At 37.3% G+C, this 12461-nt stretch overlaps 2 protein-coding genes across 2 annotated transcripts in view; one reads left to right on the top strand and one right to left on the bottom strand.

Moving 5' to 3' along the window:
* The window catches only part of WDR52 (WD repeat domain 52), a 158110-nt gene that overhangs the window by 120797 nt on the left and 24852 nt on the right, over positions 1 to 12461 (bottom strand). The window contains exons 7-12 of the mRNA XM_006864205.1: positions 10339 to 10453; positions 7362 to 7526; positions 4724 to 4879; positions 4112 to 4159; positions 3400 to 3499; positions 2821 to 2915 (exon numbers count right to left, since the gene is read on the bottom strand). Coding sequence (XP_006864267.1) covers positions 2821 to 2915; positions 3400 to 3499; positions 4112 to 4159; positions 4724 to 4879; positions 7362 to 7526; positions 10339 to 10453 — 679 coding nt within the window. The remainder of the gene's footprint in view (positions 1 to 2820; positions 2916 to 3399; positions 3500 to 4111; positions 4160 to 4723; positions 4880 to 7361; positions 7527 to 10338; positions 10454 to 12461) is intronic.
* LOC102823842 (thymosin beta-15A-like) lies at positions 9519 to 9653 on the top strand. The gene has a single exon (XM_006864179.1). It carries the CDS (start codon positions 9519 to 9521, stop codon positions 9651 to 9653), a length of 135 nt encoding a protein of 44 aa, XP_006864241.1.

Genomic DNA, 12461 nt, shown 5'->3' with positions numbered 1-12461 from the left:
ATTTTATTATAGTACCTGGTTTTATCTTCTCGAGCTGATCTTTGAAATTCTCTGTTCAGCTCTTGGACCTCTTCAATTCTTCTATTTGCTTTAGCTAAGTAGCCATCTTTGAATTCAGGCAGTTATAGAAATCTTGGGAATAGGAAAACTGCACTCTAGAATTTTTTTAAAAAAACTTAATTGTGATTTGAGTGAAAGTTAAAGCAAATTAGCCTTCAATTCTATAGTTACTCAACACTACACAATTTGTTTTGTGACACTGATTGCAGTCCCCAAAATATGACAACATTCTTCCCATTTCTTCCAAGTGTTTCCCTTTTCCATTCATCCTTCTTTCCTATCTGGATTCTCCTGCCTTCTGAGTTTTATCTCTGGGCAAATGCTGCCCTTTGCATTTCATGTGGTTGATTTTTCTAAGGAGTTGTACTTTTCTAGTATTACTGTTTACTTTATAGATCTGGCTAAGGCGCCTTGGTAACGAACATAATGGATTTATGAGCTAGGCTGTTAACTGCAAGGCCAAAAGTTTGAATCTAACAGTTGGTCCATGGAAGAAAGATGAAGCTTTCTGCTCCTATAAACAATTACAGCCTCAGAAACTCTGTACAGTGTTGCCATGAGTCAGAACTGACTCCACAGCACACCACCCTCACCATAGGCCTGACTGAAAGTTAAGCCACAGGGATGGGTTTAGGTCCAGGCCTGAAGAGTGAGTATGGGCCACAGCTTGGGGGACTCCACCACTCTCTATTTGACCAGTTAATCTGTTTTGTTTCATTTTTATGATTTTGAGTTTCATTCCACAATTTTCTCCCATTCTATAGGACCTTCTATTGCGATACCTTTCAGATTAGTCAATGGTGGTAGCTGGGTTCCATCTAGTTCTTCTGGTCTTAGGGTCATGAAGGTGGGGGTTAGTATTGTTCACTAGTCCTTTGGACTAATTGTTTCCAGGCATCTTTGACTTTTTTCACTTTTCTTTGTTCCATAAGGGAAGAGACCAATCGTTACACTTTAGGCACCCACTCACAAGTTCTTAATATTCCAATCGCTACTTACAAAATTAGGATGCAGAACATTTTCTTTGTGGACTGTGTGTCTGTTGACTTTGAGGTCCCTTAAGACTATGGTCTTGAGCTCATAGGCCCAGAAACTCATTCCCTCAAAGTAACTGGTTATGGCTAAGAACTTTTCTTAACTTTGTCCCTTGTATGCTCTACTATATTCATGGATATATTTGCAAAACATATAAAAATATATTTAGAAACATCCATTAGAAAGAATCTTCATTCAACATCTGTTGAGTGTCTAAAATGTACCATTGCCTGTTAAGCCACTGAAGGTTCAAACAAGAATTAGGCACAACTGCCACCGTGAAGAACAAACAATATATAACAGGAAAGAAAGACAATAAAGAACATAATCTTAATACTCTGTGAAAAGTGCTATTAGAAGAGGTATGTACACAGTCCTGCGGGGGCAAAAACAATCACAGAAGAAGGTTTACCTTTCTCTGCTTAAGCATAGAGTCAAATAGAGCTGTGTAGAAGAAGTGATGTTTGACCTGAACCAAGTTGTAAAGATGATGTGGAGTCTTTCAGAAAGGCAGAGGAGTATAGAGAAGGTGTTACAATTTTAGCATAAGCTCCATATGATTATAACTCATTACTCAAATGTCTGGCTGAAAAAGGAAACTCTCTATGGATATCATACAGCCATCTGAATAAATGTTTTAGTTCGCTGGATTGCATCTTAAAGACTTCAGATAAGTCTTTTTTAAAAAACTTCAGATAAGTCTTTTTTAAAAAACAAAGAATGAGGCTAGTGTCTCCTCACTGTGCTGACTGTGTTCCCTGGTATGTCTTCTTCTTCTGTTCTTGATTCCATCTCAGCCATCTTCATATCTATTTGGGTCTGGAATATTTTCTCTTTGATTTAACTCCTAAACCATAAAGATAAAACAACTCCCCAAGGCATTTTTTTTTAATGGCTGCAAATTCTTTGATATGTCTCCCATGAAAAGCTAAGATTGAAGCCCCCCTTTCCTTGAATGTGAGTGGGGCTTGTAACTGGTCCAAGAATATTGTCAAAATGACACTAAGTAACTTCTGATGCTAGGTCATAAAAGTTCATGTAACTTTCACGATACTTGTTGGAACAGTAGATCTTGGAGCCATGGACGAATTTTGGCAACCTTGAAGTCACTAAGCTGTGATGAAGCCCAAGCCTCATGGAGAAACAACAGGAGGGTGGCCCCCTCCTGTCAACAGTCACCATGTCACTCAAGCCCAGGTGCCAGATTTGTGATAAAAAAGGCTCCCCATCATTACGTAACCCACAGATTTTACTTAGTTATTTTGTTTATTGCCGTCTTTGCCCCTGCCTCCCACTAGAGTGCCTGGTTAATGATGGAAAGCACTTTTGTTATTTTTGCTACATTTGTTGTATTCCCAGAATCTAGAATAAAGTCTGGCACATTATAATATTTTAGGCACTCTGAAACTATTAATAGGACCAGTTTAATTAGAGTCAGATTGATAGAAACACTAAATTATGTTATCTAAAATTATTTTGCAGCATGAGACTATTAATAAACTGCCAGCAGCATAAAAATAGACTTTTCATAAAAACCAGGGCCAAGTCCACATCAATCACTATGATTCTATCACATTCTGGGTGAAATAAACTAGCTTGATTTTTTTTTTTTTTTTTTTCTGTCTTTAAAACTTAGAATCAGAAAATATGTTCCTAAGAAACAGAACTGATATACCACATTAACCAACAAATACTGGTCAAAATTCATTAGAACAAGTAGCTTACCAGTTGGGGGACCCAGGTGAGGGCAGTACCTCCTTGTTTGAATTTTATCTGAGTCAAAGGAGTTTTGCTGGCAAAATCATAGATTCGAACCAAGCCTACAGAAACAGTTTGAAAAGTAACATATTATATACTTTACATTTTAGCATTGTGATAAGAGATTTCATAAGCAATTAAGTCAACTGATAATCTAACAGCTTTTCTTTAGTCAAAAATCTTCATGTACACCCTCAATCAGGGTAATTAATTTATGAAAATGAATAGCAAAGCAGACCACATGTGATGATTGGTGGACTCATCTTACCAGGCACAGTCCAAACAGATTTGCCAGAAGTCAAGAAGGAAGGAAGGAGAAAGGCAAAAAAGGAATAGCACAAACAAATAGCATTATCTTTAGTAGCTTTTAACTGCATCCTTATTTTACCATCCCATAATTAACATGGCTACTGCTGCAATTTGTCCCCTCCACTCTGCAACAGCTCACCTCACTTGCATCAAGATGCTGGCTTTTAATCAAACACATTTAAAATAGTAATGATACATAGAAAACATAACAAAAAAGGTCAGAGAGGGCTTACTTACAGTCCAAGGAAGTAGTGGCCATGAGGTAAGTCAGAGGGGAGACAGCGACGCCTTCAATAGGTCCAGAGTGGAAGGAGAAGAGGCATTCTGGATCCTGGGTCTAGTAATTAAAGACACAAAGAACCTGTTATAGATCTCAGCAAGAAGATGATATAGAACCAAGGTCAAGTTTTAAAGAAATGCAAATAGAACCCTGTATCATATGTGTGGTTTTACTTGAATAAAAATAGTTTAGGAAGAGCCCTGGATTCTGGAATTAGGAGAATCTCATGGTAATCCTGGCTTTTACACTTGATGGCTGTGTAATTCACACAAAGTTATCTCAGAATCCATTTCCATGTCTTCAACTCTAAAATGAGATGATGGCAGCTGCCCTGCCAATTAAACAGGCTAGCTGCAAGAATTATATGAGGCACAGTAAATAAAAATGGCATACACTATAAAATGCTATGCAGTAGAATGGCACATACTAAATAATGTTAGGCATTGTCATTGACATTTTCTGGTACATTTTGCTCTGAGATAGGTCCTTTTTTTAAAAAAAAAAAAAGTCTAAAATCAAAGTTTAAAGAAAGAATTCTAAGGAGTATTGTGTGTCGAGCAAATTTTTGATGGGAACAACAATCAAATATGGAGAAATCAGTTTTTAAAGAAGAGAGTAACAAAGGTTTTTACTATGAAGAGTCAGAGAAAACAGAAAAAATTCACTTACAATATTTGAAAAACTAAGGTCAAGCTTCCATATGGCTCCACAGGTATCCTAAAAAATTAAATACCTAATAATATTTTGCTTTATCATTTTGAACTTTATAAAACTGGCATTTTTACTAAATGAATTTTGTTCTACTCATAATTTTAGTAAGGACAAACAATAATAGCAAAATTTACAAATAAACATTCTAAAAACAATTTCTAATGTTATCTTGAAAGGAGTCCTGGTATGGCACTATAGAGTAAGCACTGCACTGCTAACTGCAAGGTCCACAGTTCAAACCCACCAGCTACCATCTGCTCCTCGGAAACCCTGTACAGGGTCACTAGGAGTTGAACCCAAGTTGATGGCACTTAACCACCACCAACAACAACATATATCTGGGAACACAGCTACCCAATAAGCAAAACAATCTTGATATGTTTATTGTCAGGTTAAGTTAATAAAGATGCTCCTACTTGGTTTTCTTTGTTTAAAATACAAGTCAATTATATGCCAAAAACCAAGAGCAGTTCTTAACCGTAAAAAGGACTATCACTGAAAATGAATTCTCCTATTTTAATTTTATACCCAGGTAACTTCGACGGGCCAAGAAAGAAGAAGGCAGCTTACCTGAGCCAACCAAAAGTTATGTCCAGGTTCATCCATTTTGACCATAGAGAAGAGTCTGACATTCTTGCCTACTTGAAGCTCATTCATAGGCTCAAGTTCGATCAGTCCAGCGTCATCGATAGCATCAGCTGTGTCTATTGTCTCAAAATCCCATATCTTGCAAAGTTAATAAAAAATGACTTAATGAAAAAAATTTAGTAAAGTTAATGAAGAGTATATTAGAAAAGATAATATTGTCTAAGCCAGGAAACAAACCCACAATTTTTCCTAAATTAATTTCTTCTTGCTTCATCTAAACTAAAAATGAGCAGTTGTAATTAGAACACCAGCCCAAACTCTACACCTGGACTTTTGTTCTGAACTGGGGAAAATAAATTATCACTTCCTTTCTAGTTATGAAGATTAGTGACAAAGTACAGCCCTGCCTTAGACTGTCATTTGACTAAAAGTAAACTGGATTTCGAGGTTTCTGTCAATCTTTCCGTAATATAAAGTAGCTGTAAGGAGTAATCGGTTCTGTTGCTTAACAAGGTCATGGGTGTGTGTGTGTGGTGTGGTGTGGTGTGGTGTGGTGTGTGTGTGTGTGTGTGTGTTCCAACCCATAGCGACCCTGTTTAGCGTTTCCCAGGAGAGGCTAGTGAGCTTGAACTGCCAACCTTAAGGCTCAAACCAACTTTGCAGTCCAGCACATTTACCTGCTGCACCACACCAGGACTCCAGTAGGCACCTAGAAAGAGGAAATAGATGTACCTGCTTGCTTTAAGACTCAAACACTACATTATAAGCAGAGTCAACAGATATAGATGTCTTCTTTAGAAAATGTTTTCCTTCCTTAATACCACTGATAACCCCAAGATTTGCAGTTTAAACCCATCAGCTGCTCCACAGGAGAAAGATGAGGCTGTCTACACCCATAAAGATTTACAATTTCAAAGCCCTGTATAGGGTTGTTATGAATCGGAACCTACTCAATGGTAGTGAGTATGGTGTGTTTCAGATAAAAATCACTGGGTGGCACAAATGGTTTGCACTTGACTACTAATCTAAACCACCACTCATCAGTTAGTGTGCCGTACTGTAGTGACTTTTGTGTTGCTGTGATGCTTGAAGCCAGCAGTATTTTAAATACCAGAAGGGTCACCCATGGTGGACAGGTTTCAGGGGGGCTTCCAGACTAAGACAGACTAGGAAGACAACCATAGTGGATGTCAGAAGAAACCCTTGAGTGTAGAGAAACTAAAACGGCAGGAAGAAACAATGAAGTAAACAAACTAAATGGAACTATTCAAAGGGCACCTCCAGAACACAGGTCAAATATTGTAATAAAATGTGCAAAGACCTGGAGTTAAAAAACTAAAGGGAAGAACACATTCAGCATTTCTCAAGTAGAAAGAACTAAAGAAAAAAATTCAAGCCTCAAGTTACCATATTAAAGGATTCTATGGACAAAATATTGAATCGTGCTATCTACCTCCAAAGTCTCTCTCTGAACTGTTCTTCCTCTGTGCTCAAACAGCCTACAGTGGACATCTCTAATTAGAAGTCACTAAGGCACTGTTTGGAGTCTTGGTGTGGCTCTGTGCATTAATGCGCTAGACTGCAAAGCCATTTGAACTGCAAGGTGGTTCAAGCTCACCAGCTACACCTCAAAAACCCTATATAGGGTTTCTATCGGTCAGAACCAACTCGACAGCACTTAATAGTAACAACAGGGCACTGTTCAGGGTCCTTCTGCGGCACTGTAGGATAAGCACTGGACTTCTGGCCATAAGATTGGTGGTTCAAACCCACCAGCAGCTTCTTGGAAACCTTAAACAAGGTTTCTGTGAATCAGAACCGACTTGACAGCACTTAACAAAACAACAGGTGTATATGAGCCATAGTGAGTTCATAGTACATTCAAAAGCTATCAACATAGTGACCAGATTACTAACAAAATGCAGTCTTACTTTTAATAATACTTCTTGATGAATATTAAGTGAATATTACTGCTTTCTTATGACAGATCTGAGTAGGAACTGTACCAATGAAACCATCATCAAATCACATTATTACAGTTTGCCAACAAAACATCAAGGTACACATACAAGGAAGGTGTGTTGCAGGGTGACTGGAAGAAAAAAAATATACTAGAACAGCAACCAGGAAGATGTGGATGCTTAGGCCAGGATCCACAGGTGAGTCCACTAGTGTGAAGACCAATGAGAGGTCACCATCCATACCAATCCTTATCAGCTCACCTCTGAGCGTATTTCTAATTGATAACCTCAATGGAAATAATTAACAGATGTTTGGCCATTTTATCCCTAGAAAATGATCAATTCATACAGGATAATTTGGAAAGACATGTGTGTCCACTGCATATATTATATTAACGTGGGCTTTCGTTTTCTGAAGTGCTTATTTCAACAAAAGAATCAGAACAACAAGAAGCTCCCTCAGAAAGTTTCATTAGGTTCATTGTGAAATCTTCATCACCAGAGATACTTTACTTAAAATGAGTCAGTTCTGGGAGTAAATGACCACTGATCCCCTTCATATAATGATTTTTGTGAGGCATAAAATTTTTATAAAACCACTTGGATGATCTCCAAACCTTAGACATGGATACTACTGTCTATAAGTCAGGAAATCTTACCCTAATACATCCATCTGACCCAACAGTGATAACTTCACCCTCATCCAGCATTATCTGGTTAATGGGACCATGGTGGCAAGACTTCTTCTCAGCACGACAGAGCTCCACTTTGATGAGGCCTGCCTCCCACAGCAACATGTTGCCCCACTCTGACCCTGAGAGCACCTGGTGGGGGGGGCGGGAGGGGAATAAACATGACAACAGAAACTGTGCATCTGTATGCCTTAAATAGCAGGTAAGAAACATTTTTATAACTTATTTTTCTTGATTTTTAAAGTAAACGAATTGAACATGGAAAAATAAGGACCTATAGACATGTAAACTCACTACCTGAGAAACTACTAAAAGTCACATTTTGAAACATTACCTTGTAGCATTAAACATATGTTTACATAATTGTGATTAAGCTATACATTGCTAATAATTTTTCAGCTATATAATAGATTTGTATATACCTCTTCATTCACAGAAATGACCAGAACATAAGTTACATACATAGAGTTCTTGATAGTTTAGATACTATTTTTTAAGTGTATTAATAACAAGTTTCATAAGATGTTTTGGTAAATTGTAAGTCCATTGATAAACTGAGCAAATTATAGCATTGTTGCTGCTGCTAAATACCATCGAGTCGGTTCTGACTCATAGTGACCCTGTACACGGTTTCCAAGGAGTGGCTGGTGAACTTGAACTGCCAACCTTGCAGTCCAAACCAACTTTGCAGTCCAGTGCATTAACCCACAGCATCACACCAGGACTCCAAATTATAGCATAACAATATGTAGTTGCAAAGACAAACTACTACCACAAGTTAACCCATTTAATGCAGCATTTCTCAAAGTATTGGACACTCCTTCTTAAGAGGTTAACAGGTGTTACATAGTAAATAACATGTACTGAGAATCAAGCACTGCTTGAGTACTTTACATATTTTAATTTATTTAATCCTGAACACCATATGACCTAGGTACAGTTATCAGACATTCATATGTAATTGTGTATCACATATGTGTGATATATAGGTTGGGTACTTTATTTCCCCAGAAGGACACCTTTTTCTCATTCACACAAAGCGACCATATGGATCAAAGACAACCCCAACTATTATTATCATTTTATAGATGAGAACATTGAAACACAGACAGTTAAATTACTTGCCCAAAGTCACCCAGAGGAGTCAGGATTTCAACCTAGATACTATGGCTCAAAACCCGAGCCTGACCCATTGACTCATACAGCCTCAGAAGGCAGATGCTAAGATAAGCAAAGTAAAACAAGTTTCTTTTCTCTAGGACCCCTGGGAACTAATTCACAAGTATTCATTGAAGACTACCAAAAGGAATTTCTAGATTTAAACAAATTTGACCAGGAAAGCCTTTTTTCACAGAGTTTCTGTGCAGACTAGTGTTTCATGGACTGCATTTTTGAGAAACTCAATTCTCTTTCCTGCTTGTCTGATCTAAGTTTCTGCATTCCCATTTCCCTAGAATAGACAATGACTTTACTCATAAACTCAAGTCTCTTCTAACTCCTGGCTCTGCCTAAAAGAAAGTATGTTTTATTAAATCTCAGCACATTTGTGGTCTATACTGAGATTTGTGTCATCTGTCCAATGACTAAAGCCACCAAAGCCTTTCTGAAATGTCACTCATGATTAGTTTCCCTTTTTTATTTGTCCTGAGAGAAATCTAGTCTCTCATCCTCTCTTCTTAGATGACACTAACAGCTTCCTTCCTAGCTCATCTTCCTGACCACAGGCTTCCCTTTCTCTAATCTACCTGGTATTTTGTGGCCACATTTATCTATTACTGTTTTCATTTGCAACTCTAATCTTCAAACTTTCAATGGCTATGATTGATCATTCAACTCCTCATGCAACAAGCCTCACTATATCACACAACATAATTTTCCACTCTCCCCAGTGTAAATATCTTATTCCAATGTGCTCTGTCAGGATGTAATATTTATTTCTAACATGAACAATCTTTTGTAAGTTGCCCATATAAAATGGTTTCTTTCTACCCTACATCTACATAAACTCTATTGACTTTTTAAAAATATATCTTGATAATTGCAGGGTTCTGCGTGGGAATGCTAACGCAGCCCAGAGTCAGTCCAAGGGTTGGCCTTTAATGGATCTTCAAGCCTTCAGGCAAAATGAGTGATAAGCCAGATTTATCTGAAGTGGAAAAGTTTGACAAGTCAAAACTGAAGAAAACTAATACTGAAGAAAAAAATACTCTCCCCTTGAAGGAAACTATCCAGTATGAGAAAGAATTTGTTCAAACATAATAAAATGGCAATCTCCTCCCAAGAGCAAATTTCAATATTGCTTGTGTATCTTGATTTTATAGGCTTGATTTTGGAAAACCTATGTGTTTGTAGAGATTTTAGGCATCTTCTAATGTCTTCTCATTCATATTCTCTGGCTAAGAGGGCAGAGGTAATCAATGCTCTGTTACTTTTGTTTCAAAACTTCCCATTGGTGTGTTTAATTCCACATTCATTGAAGATCTTTGTGAGTGTACTCCTTGACCTCCCTATAGGAAAAGCCACTTTCTCCATAACCTTCATGAAGTTGCATGCTTTTTCCAATTTTCACAGTTTATTTTCATTTCTAATGTAGCAGTAAAATAATAAATATAATCATGAAAAATATGTATTTGTTGTTGTTAAGTGCCGTCGAATCGGTTTCGACCCATAGCGACCCTGTACAGGGTTTCCGAGGGTGTAAATCTTTAAGGGAGTAGAAAGCCTCATCTTTCTCCCGCAGAGCGGCTGGTAGTTTCGAACCGCTGACCTTAAGGTTCACAGCCCGATTTGTAACCACTACGCTACCAGAGCTCCATATATAATATATATATACACACACACATACATACACACACACACATACATACACACACACACACACACACACACACATACATCAACATCGTTTTAGATTGTAAAATTGTAGAATAGCAACTGTACTCACTTTCCCATCTGGGAGCTCCATGTAGCCTTCAATATCAGTAGAAGACGTTTTGCCAAATCGGCCTAGATATCCCTGCAGCTTAAGACCAGTGAATGTTAAAGCCATTTCCCAGAACCTGCAAACCAACAAGAAACAAACTGACTCTACCTGAAATAATATTTATTTATGATTTTTATTTTAGTATGACCCAAGCATTTATCTATTTCATAGTCATTTTATTCATTCATTTATCCAATGAATATCTACTAAATATCTAAACCCCAAAGCCATGCTGTCAAGTCAATTTCAACGTCAGGGACACTACAGGACATAGTAACAGTGCCCCACAGGGTTTTCAAGGCTATAAATCTTTATGGAAGCAGACTGCTACATCTTTTTCCTGCAAAGCAGCTGGTAGATTTGAACTACCAACCTTTCACTTAGAAGCTAATTACTTAACCACTGAACCAGCTGGTTTCTTTATCTATTGTTGTTGTTGTTGTCAAGTACCACGGAGTTGGTTCCGACTCATAGTGACCCTGCACAGGGTTTCTGAAGCTGCCAATCTTCACAGGAGCAGAAAGCCTCATCTTTCTCCTGCAGAACAGCTAGTAGTTTTGATTTGCTGACCTTGAGGTTGCAACCCAATTCATGACCACTATGCTACCAGAGCTCTATCTACCTGTTAGGCAATATTAATTAAGCAATGAACACAATAGGGAAAAGAAAAAAAAAAACCTACCTTCATGGGTTTTATACTTTAGAGCTATAATAATCAAATGCAGTATAACTAGTAGGTAATATGGCTACTTATATTTAGATCTAAAGCAATAAACATTAAATAAAACTTAAAATTCAGGATTTCAGTCCGACTAGCCAATTTCAAGTACTCACAGATTCTTTTTCTTTTCTAGCACAATTAACGACCTCTTTTTTAAACCGAATGAAAGATGACTATACACATGGACCTCACCAGACTGGATACACAGAAATCAAATTGACTGCATCTATGGAAAGAGACAGTGGAAAAGCTCCATATCATCAGCAAAATAAGGCCAGGGACAGACTGTAGAACACACCATCAATTACTCATATGCAAGTTGAGGCTGAAGCTGAAGAAAATTAAAACAAGTCCGCAAAAGCCAAAATAATCTTGAACATATTCCAAGTGAATATAGACACTAATGGCCCCAAACCACAAGAGTTGTAGAATGAATCAACAACGTCATATAGGAAGAAAACGGAGACAAAGAAGAAAAAAAAAAACAAAAAAAAAACCAAAAGGGATGTCAGAACATACTCTAAAACTAACTCTCCAACATAGATATGCTAAAATATACGCAAGAAATGAATAGGTAAAACAGCTGAATAGAAATTTTCAAAGGTCAGTGCGAGATGACAAAGGCAAATATAATAATGAAATGTGCAAAGATCTGGATTTCGAAAACCAAAAGGGAAGAACATGTTCAGCATTTCTGAAGCAGAGGGAACTGAAAAAATAAAAATAAAAATTTAAGCCTCCACTTGCAATATTGAAGGATTCTATGTGCAAAATATTAATAATGCAGAAAGCATCAAAAGAAGATGAAAGGCATACATAGTAACTGTACCACAAAGAAATGGTCGATGTTCAATCATTTCAAGAGGTAGCATATGATCAAGAGTCATTGGTATTGAAGGAAGAAGTCCAAGGTGCACTCAAGGCATTGCCAAACAACAAAGTTCTGATAATTGATGGAATAAAAATTGAAATCTTTAAACAAACTGCTGAAGCACTGGAAACACTCACTCATCTATGCCAAGAAATTTGGAAGACAGCTACCTGGACAACTGATTGAAAGAAATTCTTATTTGTGCCCATTCCAAAGAGAGGTGACTCAATGGAATGCGTAAATCATCAGATAGTATCATTGATATTGCATGCAAGTAAAATTTTACTAAAGGTAATTCAAAAATGACTGCAATGATACATTGACAATGAACTGCCAAATGTTCAAGTCAGAGTCAAAGAGGACATGGAATGAAGAATATCATTGATGATGACAGAAGGCTGAAAGCAGAGCATACCAAAAAGATGTTTACTATGTTTTATTGATTATGCAAAGGTTTTTGATTGTGTGGATCATGACAAGCTATGGACAACA

The sequence above is a fragment of the Chrysochloris asiatica genome, unplaced genomic scaffold (genome assembly GCF_000296735.1).
Source record: "Chrysochloris asiatica unplaced genomic scaffold, ChrAsi1.0 scaffold00061, whole genome shotgun sequence".
NCBI classification, from domain to species: domain Eukaryota; kingdom Metazoa; phylum Chordata; class Mammalia; order Afrosoricida; family Chrysochloridae; genus Chrysochloris; species Chrysochloris asiatica.
The sequence above is the reverse complement of the archived record's forward strand: the minus strand, read 5'-3'. Positions and strand labels throughout refer to the sequence as shown.

Bases quoted from the DNA above. Each gene is read 5' to 3' on its own strand.
- LOC102823842 (XM_006864179.1), top strand. From the start codon at position 9,519: ATGAGTGATAAGCCAGATTTATCTGAAGTGGAAAAGTTTGACAAGTCA.